Source organism: Cervus elaphus, chromosome 11 (genome assembly GCF_910594005.1).
Source record: "Cervus elaphus chromosome 11, mCerEla1.1, whole genome shotgun sequence".
Lineage (NCBI taxonomy): Eukaryota > Metazoa > Chordata > Mammalia > Artiodactyla > Cervidae > Cervus > Cervus elaphus.
In genome coordinates, this window is record NC_057825.1 from 99,429,295 (window position 1) to 99,447,618 (window position 18,324).

The 18,324-nt window shown below is 51.4% G+C and overlaps 2 protein-coding genes across 4 annotated transcripts in view; one reads left to right on the plus strand and one right to left on the minus strand.

Moving 5' to 3' along the window:
• The first annotated feature begins 903 nt into the window (after nucleotides 1-903).
• On the plus strand, nucleotides 904-15,347 carry LOC122703997 (short transmembrane mitochondrial protein 1). Its single transcript, XM_043918674.1, has 3 exons — nucleotides 904-1,309; nucleotides 15,268-15,274; nucleotides 15,337-15,347. Exon 1 carries the CDS (start codon nucleotides 909-911, stop codon nucleotides 1,050-1,052), a length of 144 nt encoding a protein of 47 aa, XP_043774609.1. The 5' UTR covers nucleotides 904-908; the 3' UTR covers nucleotides 1,053-1,309; nucleotides 15,268-15,274; nucleotides 15,337-15,347.
• The window catches only part of LOC122703995 (tyrosine-protein kinase ZAP-70), a 30,187-nt gene continuing 20,514 nt past the window's right edge, over nucleotides 8,652-18,324 (minus strand). For all 3 annotated transcript variants that reach the window (XM_043918671.1, XM_043918672.1, XM_043918673.1), the window contains 10 exons: nucleotides 17,152-17,290; nucleotides 16,969-17,050; nucleotides 16,837-16,883; nucleotides 16,585-16,636; nucleotides 15,494-15,686; nucleotides 14,772-14,978; nucleotides 12,866-13,058; nucleotides 12,649-12,789; nucleotides 12,438-12,550; nucleotides 8,652-10,684 (listed from right to left, as the gene is read on the minus strand). In XM_043918671.1, coding sequence (XP_043774606.1) covers nucleotides 10,561-10,684; nucleotides 12,438-12,550; nucleotides 12,649-12,789; nucleotides 12,866-13,058; nucleotides 14,772-14,978; nucleotides 15,494-15,686; nucleotides 16,585-16,636; nucleotides 16,837-16,883; nucleotides 16,969-17,050; nucleotides 17,152-17,290 — 1,291 coding nt within the window. In that variant the 3' untranslated portion in view covers nucleotides 8,652-10,560. The remainder of the gene's footprint in view (nucleotides 10,685-12,437; nucleotides 12,551-12,648; nucleotides 12,790-12,865; nucleotides 13,059-14,771; nucleotides 14,979-15,493; nucleotides 15,687-16,584; nucleotides 16,637-16,836; nucleotides 16,884-16,968; nucleotides 17,051-17,151; nucleotides 17,291-18,324) is intronic.

Below are 18,324 nucleotides of genomic sequence, written 5' to 3' on the forward strand. Positions count from 1 at the left end.
GTACATGTATACAATGGAATATTACTCAGCCATGAAAAGGAACAAGACTGGGTCATTTTTAGAGACGTGGATGGACCCAGAGACTGTCATACAGAGTGAAGTAAGTCAGAAAGAGAAACACAAATATCCCATATTAACACATACATGTGGGATCTAGAAAAATGGTAGAGATAACCTTTTAGCAAAGCAGAAACAGAGACACAGACATAGAGGACGAATGTATGGACACCAAGGAGGGGATGGGCGGCGGGATGAAATCGGGAGACTGAGATTGACATATATACACATTTGATACTATGCATAGAATAGATAAAAAAGTGTTAATCACTCAGTTGTGTCTGATTCTTTGTGACCCCACGCACTGTAGCCCACCAGGCTCCTCTGTCCATGGGATTCTCCAGGCAAGAATACTGGAGTGGGTAGCCATTCCCTTCTCCAGGGGATCTTCTCAACCCAGAGATCAAACCTGGTCTAATGAGAACCTACTCAGGGAAGTCTACTCAATGCCTGTGGTGACCTAATTAGGAAGGAAATCCAAGAGAGGGGATATGTATACACACACACACACACACACACCGATTCCCTTTTATAGTATAAAATAACACAACCCTGTAAGGCACACACACACATACAAAATGTTAGTCATTCATTTGTGTCCCACTCTTTTCAACCCCACGGACTGTAGCCCAGCAGGTTCCTCCATCCATGGGATTCTCTAAGCAAGAATACTGGATAGGGTAGCCATTCCCTTCTTCAGGGGATCTTCCCGACCCAGGGATCAAAACCATGTCTCTTGTGTCTCCTGCGGTTCCGGCATTGGCAGACAGATTCTTTACCACTGAGTCACCTGGGAACCCCTTTAAAGCAACTATACTCCAGTAAATTAAAAAAATAAGCTTGCCAACACTATGCTCCAGTTCTTGCTTGGATTTACTCTTGGCAACGTGGTGGGAATGTATCTGGCTCAAAACTATGACATACCAAACCTGGCTAAAAAACTTGAAGAAATTAAAAAAGACATGGACGCTAAGAAGAAACCCCCTAGTTGCTGAAGCCAACTCCAACACTGCCTTCTGGATAAACTGTCTACTGTTCTCCAGGGCCTCCTTTACCAAAAGGAGGTTCAGGGTCTGAACCAAAAGCTTTTGTTTTAATCTCCAGCCTCAGCAGTTTTCGTTTTCGCTAGACCTTGCATTGCCTTACAGCACAAAAGGGACCAGAAGTTAAGAATGACCCTTATTTCTCCAACATCCTCACTTCTTCCCTTCCTCCTTCCAGCCTCTTGGGAGGTCCTGAGAATGGAATCATGGTGCTCGATTAGTTATCATACCTTTAGTTAGTAGTCTCTCCATTATTCTTTGAGATTTCTACTACCTTTTTCAAAAGAAAAATGGATGAGTTTTGTGTAGTTGATGAGATACAAATAAGGCATGTTTCAGAGTCTGGTAATTATAATGGGTTTTTAAACATTTGGTACTAAATTATGTTGTTTCACAGTAGTAATTAAAATGAAAATCTGGAAGCTAATTTCTGTGAATTATCTACTGATTTTATATCATCAGGAAGCTCTGTAGTTGCTAATTTCACCAATAAATCAATTTACTATTCATTAACCAAAAAATAAAAAAAATAAATAAAAAGGGCTTAACATCAAATATATTAAATTACTCAAAGAGATAAAGGATGGAATAACTGCCATGAAAGAACAGGAGACTATGAAATATAAACAGGCAGATATAAAAGACTCAGAGTTAGATAGAAAAAGTATAATTGATAGAATAAAAACTCAATAGATGGGGAATGGATGCAGAGCTGGGGAGGAGCTGAACGAGGTCACATCAGGGTTCAGTGGCAGGTATGGAACTAGAACCAAGACTGGATTCTGGGCGCGAGGTTCTCTGAGGAGAGTGGATGTTCTGTTTTCCTCTCTCTTGTTGCTCATTTCTCTTTTCTCTCCTTGCTATAAGGGCTGAACTCCATAGCCCCTTTCTAGTTAAGAGACAGGGCTTCTGTTCCCAGACTGGGCTGGGGAGACAATAAGTTTCTCTTTGGGGTGGAGAGTTAGCAGCCCTCTCCCCTGGAACTTGAGTTAAATCAAACAGAATTCTTAATTACTGAAGAGAAGTTGGTTAAAAGCCTACAAAAGCCACCAACAGAATTGCCTCTTTGAAAGACAAATACTGTATGGTATCACTTATATGTGGAATCTAAAATATAACACAAGCGAACCTATCTATGAAGCAGAAAGAGACTCACAGACGTGGAGAGCAGACTCGTGGTTGCCAAGGGGGTGGAGGAGGGATGGACTGGGATCAGTAGATGCAGGATGAAAGGACACGGTCCTACTGTGTAGCACAGGGAACTATTTTCAATGTCCTGGGATAAACCATAATGGAAAATATAAAAAAAGAATGTATATAAATATAAAACTGAGTCACTTCGCTATACAGCAGAAATTAACACATCGTAAATCAACTATACTTCAATAAAAAAATTAAAATTAAAAAATAATTGTCTCTTCTACATTGGTCATCGGATGCTGGGTTTGTATCTTAACCTCCCTGAGCCTCAGTTTCCTCATCTGTAAAATGGGTATGAGGGTTACCACCATCATGAAAATTAAATGGGGATGTATCAGACTTTTATCACATTGCGCTTTCTCACATGGAACATCTCCTGGGGCTTCACAGCTCTGTCCTTTGAGCTCAAAGACACCCCCAGACACTAAGAACAAAGCTACAGGCACCAAGAGAGACCCCAGCCTCCATCATAGAAGAGAGGTATTTAAAACTGCAAAGGGACATAAAAGGAGAAGAAAAAATAGGAATCAAAAGAGAGCAGGGAGGCTGCTGCACCACTTCCCCACCCATGGGGCCAGAGCATGGAGCTTTGCTTTTGCTCCTGAGATGACGCACATTTTCTGCTAGGTTTGAGGCCTCATATTACAGGCATTTCTGAAAACATTGTCTGACCATGCCACGTATGCAAGAAATGTTGATTTGTCTTCATTTACACAATAAGACATAATCTTTCCCATCTGGAGTTCGAGAAGATTTCTGAAATTATAAAACCCATGCCAGGAAGGATGCAGTCACATGGGAATGGCAAGGGGCAGAGAATTGGGTAGGAGGGGGCTGGGGGTGAGTAAGGAGCCTCTGGGCAGAGCAACTAGAAAATACAAAGCCCCTTGTGTCCCATGAGGGCACCTGCTCCAAGGTGCTCATTATCCCTTTGCTTAAAAGCTTTTGCAGAGCAAAGGAACCATCAACAAAAAGAGAAGTCAACCTATTGAATGGAAGAAAATATTTGCAAATTGTATGACCAGTAAGGGATTACTATTCAACATATATAAACAGCTGGTACAACTCACCATCAATAAAACAAACAACCTGATTTTAAAATGGGCAGAAGAACTGAATAGATAACTTTCCAAAGAGAAAATGCAGATGGCCAACAGGGCTAGTCAGGGAAATGCAAGTAAAAACCACAATGAGATATCACCTCACACCTGTCAGAAGGGCTATCATCAAAAAGAACACCAATAACAAGTCTTGGTGAGGATGTGGAGAAAGGAAACCCTGTACACTGTGGATGGAATGTAACTTGGTACAAACACTATGGAGAACAATATGTAGGTTTCTCAGAAAACTAAAAACAGAACTACTATACGACCCAGGCATTCCACTCCTAGGTGGAATCGAAAAACAAATTTTAAAAAGAGGCATGTGTTCCAGTGTCCACAGCATCATTGTTTACATCGGCTCCTTGTGACCAGGAGAAAACCTGTTGTAAAGTAAGTGCTTGGTTGCACTGAGTGCCCTCTTTACCAAAGTCTTATATCCTGACCTTCCCCCCACCTCTTTGGAGCAGTCTCTCAGAGCTGTCTGAGTGCTGTCTCCCGGGCTGCAGTCCTCATTTTGCCCCAGATAAAACTTAATTCGCAACTCTCAAGTTGTGTTTTTTTAGATGACAAGTCCATGGGGTCACAAAGAGCTGGACACAACTAGCATGTGCGTACACACACACAATGGAATACCACTAAGCCACAGGGGAAAAAAGGGGAATCTTGCCATCTGCAACAACATGGACGGCCGTGGTGGGCATTGTAAGTGAAGTAATTAACATAGAGAAAGACAAACACTGTACAATAGAACATACGTGAAATCTAAAAAAAATACAACAAACTAGTGAATGTAACAAAAAAGAAGCAGACTCAAGGATATAAACAGCAAACTAGTAGTTACCAGCGGGGAGAGTGAAGCGGGGAGAGGCAAGATAGGGGAGGGGAAAAAGAGGTCCTCAAGTACAAAATGAGCTAAAAGGACATACTGTACAATACAGGGAATATAGCCAATATTTTAAAAATGGAGGTAACCTTTAAAAATTGTGAATCACTATTGTACAACTGTAACTTATATATTATTACACATTGACTATACTTCAAATTCAAAGAAAGTAGAAAAAACTATATAATTCATGCACCATGGGAGGGTGGGAGAAGACAGGGAATAAGTTGCTTTCTGGCAGAGCAACCAGGAAATACAAAAGAAAAGGTCACTTGTCTCCCATGGGGTCACAGTTCCAGCATGACCCCTTTGCTGGCCTCAGCATCCCTCTTCAAACACAGTGTTCCAGCCATTCCAAACCTCTTTTGGTTTCCAAAAGGATGTTCTCTGCCTTCCACATGCTGTTCCTTGTGCCTGGAACACTCTTTCCTCACCTCTTCCATGGCCAAATTTCGTTCATCCTACAGGGGACTCAGGTTAGATGTTACTTCATACATGAAATCCACCAGATTGACCTCCTCTCAACTAGGTCAGGAGCCACTTCTGGACTCCCGGGGTCTCCTGGCCTTCCACCATCACTGCAGCGAGACTCTGGGTCTGTGTACCAGGGACACACATCTCCACAACAGGCATGCAATAAGTATTGGAGGAGTGAAATATTTAGAGAAAGAGGTGAGCCTGGTGTGGTTAGGGGACCACAGGGGAGGGGTGGAGGTCCAGGTTGGGGTCAGCATTTGAAAGAACATTCCAAGAATTCTAGCTCATGGGCCAGCCTGGCTGCCTTGGTAGGTAATGAGCTGCTCATCACAAGAAGTCACACAATGAGATGTCAGACACTGCCTCCCGCAGCCCCTCTCCTTCACCCCCAGGGAGCCTCTGCCAAGGCCCATCCTCCCTCCAGTCTTTGTCCAGCGCCCTCTGCCCCCAGCTGCTCCATGGGCCTTGTACTCCCTCCTCTTGTGAAGAAGGCTACCCAGCAGGGTTGGGCTAAGGGGTCACAGGGGCTGTTCCCACAGCTTTGGGCAGCCCAGCCCATTCCTCAAAAGGCCTCGAGAGCCCTGACTCATGATGAGAAGGTTCCCATGCATGAAAGCCTTAGAATGAGTCCCACCTGGGCCCAGCCAAGCCCCTATCCGCCGTGACAGCGGGCATCACATGAGAGCCGCGTTTGCAGACTGAGCTAGTCTGTGCTCGGAGCCTTGTGTGCCCAACCCCAGAGCTTCCCGCCTCACTTGGAGTGAGGGCAAAATTTCGCACACTCTGCCCCACCCCTTCCACCTGACCCACTCTGCTTAGCCACACTGGCCTCCTTGTCGTGGCCCAGGGCCTTTGCACAAGCTCTTCCCTCCCCCTGGAACACTCTCCTCCCACCCTACCTGCCCAGATATCAGCATGGCTAGCCTCTCCCCTGATGCTCACAGTCCTCTCAGTTCCCAGGGGAGAGACCCTGCACCTGCCCAAAGTCTGTGACTGAGACCCCCGACCCCATACATTCAAGGCCAGTCCAAGCACCCCCTGGACTCAGCCTTAAGGTTCAAAGCAAGGAGCTTGATCAAGGGTTCTCTGGCACACCGCATCCAGCTCTTTCACCCCATATAAACCTATGACTTCAGTCCAAGGACCAGGCTCCATGGCATGGGTCCCACCTCTTCCCCTATAAGCAGGGTCCAGAGCCCTGCTACAGCTGATCTACACACACAGGAAGTGCTCAACACGTGTGGATGGAAAAGAGAAGTGCAAAGAGAGAGATGGAAACAGAAATGTGGGCAGAACAGAGAGATGACATAGGAAGAAGGAAAGCTGAGGGAGCTGATCTCCACTAACTACACCCCCAAGACGACACACACACAACACCCAGACTCCAGCAGATAACAGCCGGAGGCCTATAAGCAGTGACTGCCTGCAACACGCACTCATCCACTGACTCAGAAGCTGGAACTCCCCAGTACCCCCTAGACCCACCACCAGTTATGAGGGGAAAAGGCCCAACAGCAACCAGGCTCCCCAAACCAAAGGCAACGAATGAACACCCAGCAGCCAAGGACAAGCATCGACCTCCCAAAGCCAAGGACAAAAACTTACCTCCCAAAGCCAAGGGCAGCCTCTGACCTCCCAAAGCCAAGAGCAAACGCTGGCCTCCCAGAGCCAAGGGCAGCCTCTGACCTCCCAGAGCCAAGGGCAAACGCTGACCTCCCCAAACTGATGGCAACACTGACCTACCAAAGCTGATGACAACCACTGACTCAACAGCCCAGCCCATGAACACAAGGTACCAGCCCATGGAACCACCCCACCCAGCAACCAGAGCTTTGTACCAGCACAGTTACCCTGGATCTTTACAACTGCTTCCCCAGGACAGTCAGACCTCCACAGCAATGCCAGTCTCCCCATTAAGAAGCCCCACATCCTCTACAGCCAAGCCCAAGAACAAGTACCCCTAGAGCCACTCAACGGCCAGACCCTCCTTGGCCTCCAAAGTGCTGTCTTCTGAGTCCTCAAGCACCGCCCCAGCCGAGCCAGACTGCACAGCCCACCCCCAGCCAGTGGTCGTGGAAGGACCTAAGATAACCGAGCGTTAGCAGAGGTGCAGGCAGCCGAGGCCTGGCCCTTTGGTCAGTGTCAAGGCCGTGGTAGTGGATGACAGGAAAGCCCAGAAGCTGCAGCACGCAGACAGCTGAGCCATGGGTGGGGGTCGGGGGGCGGGGGTGACACCTACAGAAGCAGCAAAGAAACAGGACAGAGGTCAGAGCCCGGAGATGAGAAAGGGCGCGAAGAGGGAAGAGGCAGCCCACAGTGATCAGGAGGTCATGGGTAAGGCCCTTCCAAAGTGGAGCTCAGCATGGGGTGTGTGACTTCACACAGCAGCTGTGCTCGCCACCTGGCCCTGGCCCTGGCCCCGGCCCCTTCCCTGGGCAGCCCCTTCCTTCTCCTCCCAGGGCGGGCACTGAGGTCAGAGGAAGTAGAACCCAAGAGGAGAGAGGAGGGACCCTCAGGGTTGAGAAGCCCAAAGATGGGAATCAACAGAGACAGCAGTGGACAGAGAGATGGGGCCGAAAGAGAAGGCGGAGGCTGTAAGGGACTTAAGACAGAGAAACTGAGACGGGGCAGAGGGGACAGAGAGAGGACAGAGAGACAGACATAGGCAGACAACGCTGGATGCCACCCCAAGAACATCCCACGCCCCCAGAATGCCGGCGGGCTCAGCCAGGTCCGCGCCTACACACGGGACTTCGCTCCCGGCTGTCTCGCTGAATCCTGTGAGCCTCTCGTGGCCTCCGAGCTCCTCTGTACTGGAGGGAGTCACCAACACTTCCAGAAAGGTGACACCCAGGTCCCACCTGCAGCTGGCAGCTTCCCCACCGGGACTGACCCCGCACACACACCTGGTGTCTTCCAGGGACCAGAGGCCAGCTCAGGCTCAGAGGAGGTCACCAGAGGGCAACAGCCCCACCGGGGAAAGCAAAGAGAGAGGAAGACCCTCTGGGCCAGACACTGCTGGACCCATAGAAGAGGCCTGGGTTGGCCAAAGCCAGAGCCCCCTACACCTGAAGGGCTGGAGGGAGGGGAGGCCTTTCTCCCTTTTTACTTCCCAGGACTCTCCCCTGCTCAAACACCCTCTGTGTCTCCCCACTGCCTTTCAGGTTTTCTAATTCTTCAACCTGGATTTACCTTCTCTTTCTGGCCAAACCAGAAGCACAGAGAGATTAGGTAACCTCCCCCAGTAACTTACTCATATTTTAAATACAGTATGAATTTTGTGGACATTAGTAAAATAGTGAAAACCATTCAGGCAGAAGGAATAGGAATTGCAAAGGCCCAGAGGTCAGCATTAACATGAATATGTTTGGGGAACCCTGGAAGAGGTCAGAGCTGCTCACAGGAAAGATTCTTCAAGTGGCTGTGGAGTGAGTGGATTGCAGGGCACGGCCTAGGGGCTGTGAGACCAGGGTGAGTCGTGGGTTCTGCTCCGGGCAAAAAGATAACTCAAACGGGGCAGCAGGCGGGAGCCACCGCGGCTTGGGGAACAACACCGCCATCTCGTGGTATCTTTTTGAAACTGCACCCTCTGTCACTGGCTCCAACGGTCCTTTAGTGCAAGCTTCTCCAGCATCACCCACTCAATGCACATGAGTTTGAGCAATCTCTGTAAAATAGTGAAGGACAGGGAAGCCTGGTCTGCTGCAGTCCATGCGGTCGCAAAGAGTCAGACACGACTTAGCAACTGAATGACATCAGCTTTCTCCAGTGTATTTGACACCCAGAGCGATCACTTTAAACACCTCCTCCCCATAAAGTATTTTCAGCAATAATTATAACATGAAACAATAATAGTAATGCCCATAAAAGAAATGCAGACAGCGAAAATGTTTTCCCTTTTGATATAATACTTTATGTAACAATGTAAATAATTATCCAGGAATAACAAGTGGTTTAACAAAACTAAAATACCTGCAAACAGTACAACTTGGGAAGCCACAAAACAGTACTATTGATGTAACTTTTGTTGATTTGTTCATTCACTTGAAAAGTTAAAAAACAATTTTTGCATTTTAATGGTGTTAAAGTCAGTAATACAGTTTACAAACTAATATGTACATTTACCAAATAAAAGAATATCGCATGGTTTGCAAGCCTTCACAGCTTTAAATTTTAAAGACAAATAAAAATCTCCAAGTGGCTGCACAAAATGGAGGTAATTCAAGTTTGTGTCTTTATCTTTACAACAGCTGTGCTCTCCTTGTCTGTTGTCAATCTTTGCAGGAAGATACTGTCTGGCAGCGCTTAGAAACCCTCAAACAATTCCAAACCATGACAGATTTACTCTCCAAACACAGAGCTGAGAGTTTGTGTGTCTGGGGTTGACTATAAAACTGGGCGTTCTCTCAACTACCTTGCAGGTAGAATGCAAAGTTCATGAAAGAATATGCTAACATGAAGCTTACATGTAAATTATTATAACTCCGTAAGCGGTAAAAATCAGAGTAAGGTCTATACCTAAGTTAATAATCCCAACATCAATTTCCTGGTTTTGACAAAGCACCCACATCACCCAGGTTCCGGGGCCTCCTCCTGGGTGTCCCCTGCCCGGTCGCCCACCCAGGTCTCGTGCTCAGCCTCCACACAATCCCGAAAGCCCCTGTCTCCCCACCCGCACCCTATAGTTCTACAAAAGAGCCTCTGACTTTCTAGAGTTCCACATACAAAAAGAAAGAAAATCTACCTTCCCTGAAGCTGCAGAAAATCTCCTGGCATCTCCTTGGTTTTGAGGGGGATTCATAGCTGCCCTGGAGCCCTCGGCCCTTTGAGGCCAGGGAACAGAGCACGGGGTTAACTGCAGTTGAGGAAGGGGGAGTGAGTCCAGAAAAGAGAGGCAGGGACCTGGCTCTGTTTCACCCGCCTGGTTGGGTTCTGAGCTTCAGCACCCCAAATTTCCGCGCGGGGAAGCTGAGGCAGCGAGGGCCTGGAGACGGGTCTTCTCTGGAGCGGGACTGAGCCGGGACAGAGTCCGCAACGGGGCATCAGGTTGATAAAGATTCCCAGCTGCGACTGCCTGGGCCCAGGGAAGAGGGGGAGGCAGCCGAGTAGGTGGGACAGAATGCCGGAATCACCTGAAGAGACTTTAAGAGCACAGGTTGGGGCGTGACTGGGGGGAGGTGCCAGCAGGGTGTTTAAGTCTCTGCAGGTGATGGCTCACACGCAGTGAACATGGGCAGCATCTATTTCACGCCGACCACGAAGGTCTGGCAGCTGGGGTCAGCAGTGACCCTGGCCCCTCAGCCCCCAGGCTCACAGGAACATGTTCCCAGGGCAGAGGGGTGGGAAAAGCAGCCCCCAGACCCACACAAAAACAGCTTCTTCAGGCACTTCTCATGGACCCCTTGCATTGACCCTTTCCTGGTCCTCCCAGCCCCACCCCAGAAAGATGAGGGATCCCAAACAAGGGAGAGGCTGGAGTTTATTCCAATGATTCCAGGTCTCGCAGCCTGAGGACTCCCAGAGTCTGCCTTTCTGGACCCAGAGGAAGGAGGGTCCCAGCTGTAAGCAACCCCCCTCAGCTCAGGGCTCCTCTGTAGCTTCCAGTCCAGGACCATCTTCTTCAGGTCTTGCTTCCTCCTCCAGCCAGAGAGGCCAGGTGCCCGGGCTGGGAATACCAGACCAATGTGGGCCAGAGAGAAACTGGGCCGGGCCCAGCCTGAAGGTCCCGGGAGAGAGCTGAGGGCACAGGAGGAAAAGCTGGGGGCGTGGGGGCCTCAGGCCCTGGGCCGGGTGGAGCTCAGGGACACGCAGCCTCAACCCCATTTGCACAAGCGCCGGGCTCCTCCGCCTTGCTCGCCAAGCTGTAGTAGTAGGTGCGCATGCGCTGTTCAACTGCGGCGAAGTCCGGGCGGTCCTCCCACCTGTGAGGGGTAGTGGAGATCCAGGCGGCTGACCGCACCCCCAGAACCCAACTGCAGCCAGTGGGTGGGCATGCACGAGGCTCAGAAAGCAGTGGGGCAGGGGTTATTGGGTGATGGGGGTGGGGGGTGGGAATCTCCTGCGTGTAAGACAACTGCAATTCAGGGGTCGCCCTCCGGCCTAAGAGAAGGGCGGACTTTCAGGATGGACAGGAAGCCTATACTGAGTCCTGACTGCTGAGGACTTAGACTGGAGAGGTCACCGAGGGTTGGGGTGACAGCTTGACTCCAGGGAGCTGGGACCCTGAGTGCTGAAGTACTGAGCATGGGTATTTGGGCAGGGTACTTGGGTGCTAGGTGTGGGCTCACATGGATGCAAGTATGCTGCCCGGGATGGAACCGTATTGGGGTGAGGAGGGGGCTGGGTTCATCTAGTGGAGATTCCAGGTGTTAATGGAACCGTGTGTGAAGTATCCATGAACTGTGTTGGAGTGTTAGACACTAGTCTCTTTGGATATTGAGGTGTTGGTGTATTGAGCGTTTCCTGATAGAGGCTGGCTTAATATATATTGGAGTAGGAATGATCTGATCATTTCTTATTAATTTATCATAAATTTGTTGTTCAGTCACACAATCCTGTCCAACTCTTTGCAACCCCATGGACTGCAGCACGCCAGGTTTCCCTGTCCTTTACCATCACCCAACATAAATAGGGTGTCTATTTATTGGATTGCTTGGATGTCTGGGTATCAGTGTGACAGGTGTTGTCCAGTGGAATAATTGACATTGCGGCAGTAAAGGGATCAAATATTGGAATGCCTAAGCATTGCATGGTTAGTGAAGGGCGACAGCTTGTTTGGGTGCACGTTACCTGTGCTCGGAAGTGGAGACACTGATGGTGTTAGGGGTTAGGTGTTCAAGCACTGGACTTCAAGCACATGAAGGTGGGGGATATTGAATATTTGGGGGCTTCAATGTTGCCTTAATGGGCAACTAGGTGTTGGCTGATGGGGAAAAGGAATTATATTATACAGTGGAATATCACCCCAGGCCCTGAGTACGGGTGTCATATTATTATATTATACAGTGGAATATCACCCCAGGCCCTGAGTACTGGTCTCATATTTTTATATTATACAGTGGAATATCACCCCAGGCCCTGAGTATGGGTGTCATATTATTATATTATACAGTGGAATATCACCCCAGGCCCTGAGTACGGGTGTCATATTATTATATTATACAGTGGAATATCACCCCAGGCCCTGAGTACTGGTCTCATATTATTATATTATACAGTGGAATATCACCCCAGGCCCTGAGTATGGGTGTCATATTGTTATATTATACAGTGGAATATCACCCCAGGCCCTGAGTACAGGTGTCATATTATTATATTATACAGTGGAATATCACCCCAGGCCCTGAGTACTGGTCGCATATTTTGGGTAACAGTACTGACTTGTTTGAATCTTGCAGGATCGCTTGAGTGCTGGCTGAGGGGGACTGAGGTTTTAGATGCTGGAGCCCTGGGTGTCCACAGGTAGGGTGTTGGGGTGCTAGAGCATTGTAGGGCCAGTGTGTTGAAGAGCTGAGCACAGACACAGGGGAGTAAAGGTACTGTGGGTTGGAAAGGCCATGAATCGAGTGGGTCTCTGGGTGGGAAGAGTGATGTTTGACTGTTGGACAACACAACCTCCTGCCCCAGGCCCAGGTGTCAATTCAGCCAGGTACCCTCCCACCCGCTGGCACTCACTTGTAGGTCCAGCAATCGCTCATGAGCTTGTACATCTCAGGGGGACACTCTGGTGGGCACTCCATCCGCTTGCCCTGCTCGATGAAAGCCATGACCTCTGGGCCCTTCATCTTCTGCTCAAGCCAAAGTCAAGTGCACGTGTGAGTAATCAGGGCCCCCTCCCCAGCCCCCCTTCCCACCTGGCCAACCACCCGCCTCTGCCCACGCCTGCCTTGTAGGGCTTCTGCCCGTAGGAGAAGGCCTCCCACATGGTGACTCCATAGCTCCAGACGTCACTGCGGCTGGAGAACTTGCGGAAGTTGATGCACTCAGGCGCATACCACTTGAGCGGCCACTTCCCGGCTGAGCGGGCCTGGGGGCGGGAGATAATGCTGAGACAGGGCTCAGGAACCCTCCCCCGTCTGGGCATCCCAGGGCCAGGGGCTCACGGTGTAGTAGCTGTCGTCGGCACCCAGGGCCTTGGAGAGCCCAAAGTCGCTGATCTTGGCGTAGTGCCGGTTGACCAGAAGGACGTTGCGGGCCGCCAGGTCACGATGCACAAAGTTTTTCTCTTCCAGGTACTTCATGCCCATAGACACCTGATGCAGCAGCTCCGCCACATTGCTGACGGGGATCTCCTCCCTAGGGGGAGGGGGAAGAAGGGAGCAGCTGGGACAGGATCCCAAGTCCCCAAGGGGGCAAAGCCCCAGTCTGACCCAGCTGAGCCTCTGTTCAACAGGAGCTTATCGTGCACCTGCTGTGTGCCAGGCATGGGGCGGGGACACACCCAGTGTGTGAACAAAACAGGCACAAACTTCTGCCCTCATTCAGGCTTTAAATTCTACCCACCATGATCCCCAAACCTAATGCATCCCCTGTGTGCCCTCAGGGCGTCTCCTGGCCATCCCTAAGATAATGAAGTCAAGCTCCTGATTGTTCACAGGTGCACACACACACACTCCCCTTTCATCTTGTCATGTACTCAAGCCTTGCCCTCAGCTCCTCTTTTTCACACACAATAGTCAATCCATCAGCAAACCCTGGCAGCTCTGCCTTCAGAATTCCTCCAGTATCCCCCAACTTCTCTCCATGTCTGCTTCTGCCACCCTGGACCAGCCCCCATCATCACTAGCCGAGACCTGAACAGCCAGCTCTGTCCTCACCCGCCACAGCCTGTCCTTCACACACTGGCCTCAAGCCCTGCTCTCCTCTGCTCACAGCCCCCACAGCTCCCACCTCACTCAGCGTAAATGTCCAAGTCCTCCCCAGAGCCGACAAGGTCATGCGTCATCCACCTTGTCACACCCCTGCCCATATCACGTCCCCGCCCTCCTGCACTCAGGGCCCCAATTCACGGTTCCTCCACCACTCCAGGCACCTCAGGGCTTCGCACCAGCCGCCCACTCTTCCCCTACAGCTGCACCTGGCTGCCTCCCTCAGTTTGCAGAAACCTCACATTCTCACCTCCCAGCCTGACATTATATACTTTATTATAACTATTATTAAGGCCTCTCTTCCTCAACCAGAATAAGGGCAAAGAGCTTTGTCTCTCTCTTCAATGATAATCCCAAGTATTGGTAATAGTCCCCAACATAGAGAAATTGCCCAGGAAACACCTGTGGAATAACTGAGTACCTGAGCTGGGACCCGTGAAGGCACGTGCTCCCGTGAGCGCTTGGGTTCAAGGTCACATGCCTCCATGAATGTAAAAGGTTCTGTCATAAGGATAAGAGTTTGAGGCATGAAGAAACCAAATGAAACTGCAATTTCTTTGTATTAAAAGTCGGCCAAATTTTTTTTCTCTAAAGGGCCAGAGAGTAAGTATTTCAGCCTTTGCAGGACACACATGGTCTCTGTTACATAGTCTTTTTTTTTTTTTTTTTTGAGACCTTTGAAGATGCAAAACCAGGCTATAGTAAACAAACCTGGCTGCAGTTTTCCGACCGTGCTTTAGGTCAAAGACAGTCAACCATCACAGTGGATCTTGAATTGGCGGAGAGAGCTGGGGTGGCAGAAGCAACAGAGCTAATACTTACAAAGCTCCTACAAGCAGTGCTAGGCCCTGTTCTGAGCACTTTATAAATATCAGCTCATCTGACTTCAAGGGCCCCTGAAGGGGGCATTGCAGTTTTTCAAATGAAGAAACTGAGATACAGACGAATTAAGAGACCCGCCTGGCGTCACAAGAGTTAGTGACAGCTGAAACTCAGACCTGAGATCAGATCTGCCAGGGGTGTAAGTGTGGGTGGCAGGTGTAAATGTGTCTACAAACATGGGGACATGAGTGTGGCGCACACCTCTGGGTGGACAGGCTCAGCCCCCAGTCCCAAACGCCCCGCCAGCCCAGGGGCTCACTTCCTCCCGGCCAGGAACTTGTGCAGGGGTCCGCCGCCGGCCATCTCCATGACCAGCATGAGGGCCTCGGCCTGGCAGACTCCGATGAGCCGCACGATGTAGGGGTTGTCCAGCTGGTGCATGATCTGTGCCTCCCGCATCATCTCGTCCTTGTCCGCCTTCTCCGTACTCTGTTTCAGCACTTTGATGGCCACGTCGATCTGCTTCCTGCCGTGACACATGGAGGGGCACCGCCTGAACCCGCACGGGCCTGGACCACTCCCTCATCCCCACCAGACCTGCCTCTCTCCCTCCCGGACTTGTGTAGCGGATACTGTGGTCTGCCGCCTAGACCTCCCCATCACTCAGAGCTCACAGCCAAGCCCCTCACCAGGAACTGCCCCTCACCAAAAAGAACCGGTTCAGTTTCACCCTCCCCAGGCGCAGCCTATATCCAATGACCAGCGTGTATCCAAAGGCCAATCAATGGAGGAGACGAGGGTTGGCCCCTCAGCAGCTCCCCTGTGATCAGCCAAGGACTCCACTGCAACTGCAGCTAGCCCAAACTCTCCCTGCCCCTGGCCAGCTCCTCACTCCCTCTCGGGACTGTCCTGAACTCTCCCAGGTAAGCCCCCCTCACAGTCAATCTGAAGTCTCATCCTGGCTCCACCCCACAAGGCCTGGAGAGGCCACGCCCCCTCCATCCCACCCACAGTGGTTTCCCAGCCAAGGTGGGGGCTTACTTGCGCATGCGGTAGACGCCCTGGCGAACTGAACCAAAGTTGCCGCAGCCAAGTTCGATGTCAGCCATGAGGAGGTTCTCACGCTTCAGGAAGAGCTTCTTGTTTTTGAGCTCCTCGGGGTCGCTGTAGGGGCTCTCGTAGACACTGGTGTCCATGGGCATCGTTCGCGGCTTCTCTGAGGACACTAACCGTGCTGTGCACACACACAGGCGTGCACTCCCAAGTCAGGAGCAGGGAAGGGGACAGGGGTGGGAGGAGGACAGGGCAGCCTTGGCCCCCACCAGGCACACACGCCACAAGGCGCACCATGCAGAGCGTGTGTGTGCATGTGCACTTGTGTGCGCTCCTGGTCGCACCAACTGTGAAGCCACATCTAATGTGCACGTGTAACATGTGTGCACCCACAAATTCTCTCACCCATGTCTCCGTGTGTGATAGGGGTCCTAAAGTGTGTCTACACAAGCAACCATTAGTGTGCCAGCTGCAGCACGCACATCTGTGCGTGTGTGCACCCTGACACATGTGCACACGAGTCATGCCCACCCCTGTCCATGTGTGAGCCACACAGCATGTGTACAAGGACTCCAGGCTTGCATCCATACATGAAACACACGAGCGTCTGCGGCAGGCATGTGAGGCATGTGGGCTGTGGAGTCAAACCCCAGCTCCACCCCCGGCCCGCTCTGGGACCTGACAGTCCCTGCCCCCCTCTCTCTTCTGTGAAATGAGAATAATGACCACGACCGCCTCCTGTGGTTTGTCAGGAGGACTCTGCAAAGCTCTCACGCTCAGTGTGCTAGAGCGTGAATGGCACACAGCAGGTGCTTATGGATGTGTTCTACCCCCGGGGTTGCCTGGGCACGGCCAGGTGTACCCCCCGTGTGTCAGCATGCCCCGGGCACATGCACGCAGCCAGGCGTGATACGCATGCCCATGTGCACACCTGCGGGCACACTCTGCACAGGGCAACCTAGCCACTGCCAGAGGTCAGGCCTGGCCTAGGTCTCTCCCCGACACACCCCAGGGCCTAGCCAGGAGCCCGATCTCAGTCTGACACGAACCCCCACACACCTTCACCTCTGCCGGCTCACCTGGTTCAGGGGTATATCCATCTGAGTTGAGAGTGTCGATCCGTCTCTGAGGCTAAAGGTCATGGGGTCAGCAGGGCCTGGGCTGGGGGCACCCAGCCCCTCTCACGGGCCCACCTCCTCTGAGGACTCCCAGGGACAGTGCTCAGGGGGACCCTCTTCTGTTCCATGGCAGCCCCACTCTTCCCTGCCTGTCCCACCCTGGGAACAGGACCCATCACCCACCGTGCTCCATCCCCGAGGCCCCTGACTCACCTGGGTGAAAGTGGACGGGTGGGCGGGGAGTGTAGGAGCAGCGGCCCCTGGGGGAGCAGAAGGGACAGTGAGGAGGTGGAGCCGTGGTCTCCTGCCTCCCCCTGCCCTGGCCCCCACTGCCATCCCACTCACCTGGGCTGGCGCTGCTGTTGGGACAGGCCTCCTTCAGGCAGTAGATGAGTCCATCAGCCTTCAGCTTCAGGTACTCCACCAGCTGTGGGGGGTAGGGTCAGGGCTGGGACTCCCCTCTTCCCCAGGAGCCTGAGCACCCCCCAAAGAGTCTCTCCACTACAACAGGGCGGGTGGGTGGCTTACCTGCCAGAGTGTGTCAAACTTGGTCCCCTCGGGAATGCAGTATTTGCCCGCCTTGTCCTGGCTGATGAGGTAGTGGTACACAGTTTTCCCATAGATCAGAGACAGTGCGTACGTGCCCGGCTCCTTCCGGGGTCTCAGCCTGGCACAAGGAGGAGGGGGTGTCACCCCGACAACCACCTGGTCCCCTGGGGGTTCCCTCCTAATGGAACTCAGTTCCCACACATATACCCTACGGGCTCTGCACCCCAGAGCCCCATGGAGAAGTGGCAGGGGTTGTGGGAACCAAGGTCAGGCCCCACTTGACCTCCAGACCTACTGGTAACAGACTCTGGGTAGGGCTGGGGGAGGGGGCACCAGGGCGACCAGAGAGGAGGACCATGTTCACAGTCGTCCAAGCACAGGCATGGGGCCATCCACAGGGGAATATTGGACCACCTGTGGTGGATTTTCAGCCCCACATAGCCGAATACTCAGCCACCCTCAGCTGGATACTTGGCCATTCAGGGGGCAACACTTGGCTATAAACTGGGGACACCTGGTTCTCCGTGGCTCAACATCTCGCCACCCATGGCTAGACACTTGGCCACAGGTGGGTGGGGGAAGACAGTTGGCCACACATGGTGGGATATTTTTCCATCTGTGGTGGACACAGAGCCACTCATGGGGGACACACAGCATTAAGACCATTCTCCTGGGGAGGCAAAGCTATTTCTATACATTGAGCGATAAAGGTAAGCACAGGTCCATGGCTAGATCATAGGGCACCTTCATACAAATCAGAACAAGTCACCTCATCATCAAAATAGACTCATCAATTACCATAACAGATGACCTTTAACAGAATGAGACCCTTGATTGTACTCTTCTGGAAATTTGCCAAAGTAAATGTTAAGATCTTTCATGTCTATGAATGGGCATGGAACCCTTCAAAGATGGTGACTTCATGCAGTAAGAACCTGCCCAACCACGCACAAATGCGTGTGCATGGACGCACACAGACACACAGGCCAGTATAGGCACCCCGCACCCTCCCATCCCATGGCAAAACCAGTCAGCGTCCTGGCACAAGGTTCTATTCCAAGGTTAAGTGTAGCTTTCCAGCAGAGGAGGGAGGGCAGCTGTTCCTGGGGTCTCTAGCATTGTGGAAGTTGCAGACAACTGACCAATAATCTA

Bases quoted from the DNA above. Each gene is read 5' to 3' on its own strand.
- LOC122703997 (XM_043918674.1), top strand. From the start codon at position 909: ATGCTCCAGTTCTTGCTTGGATTTACTCTTGGCAACGTGGTGGGAATG.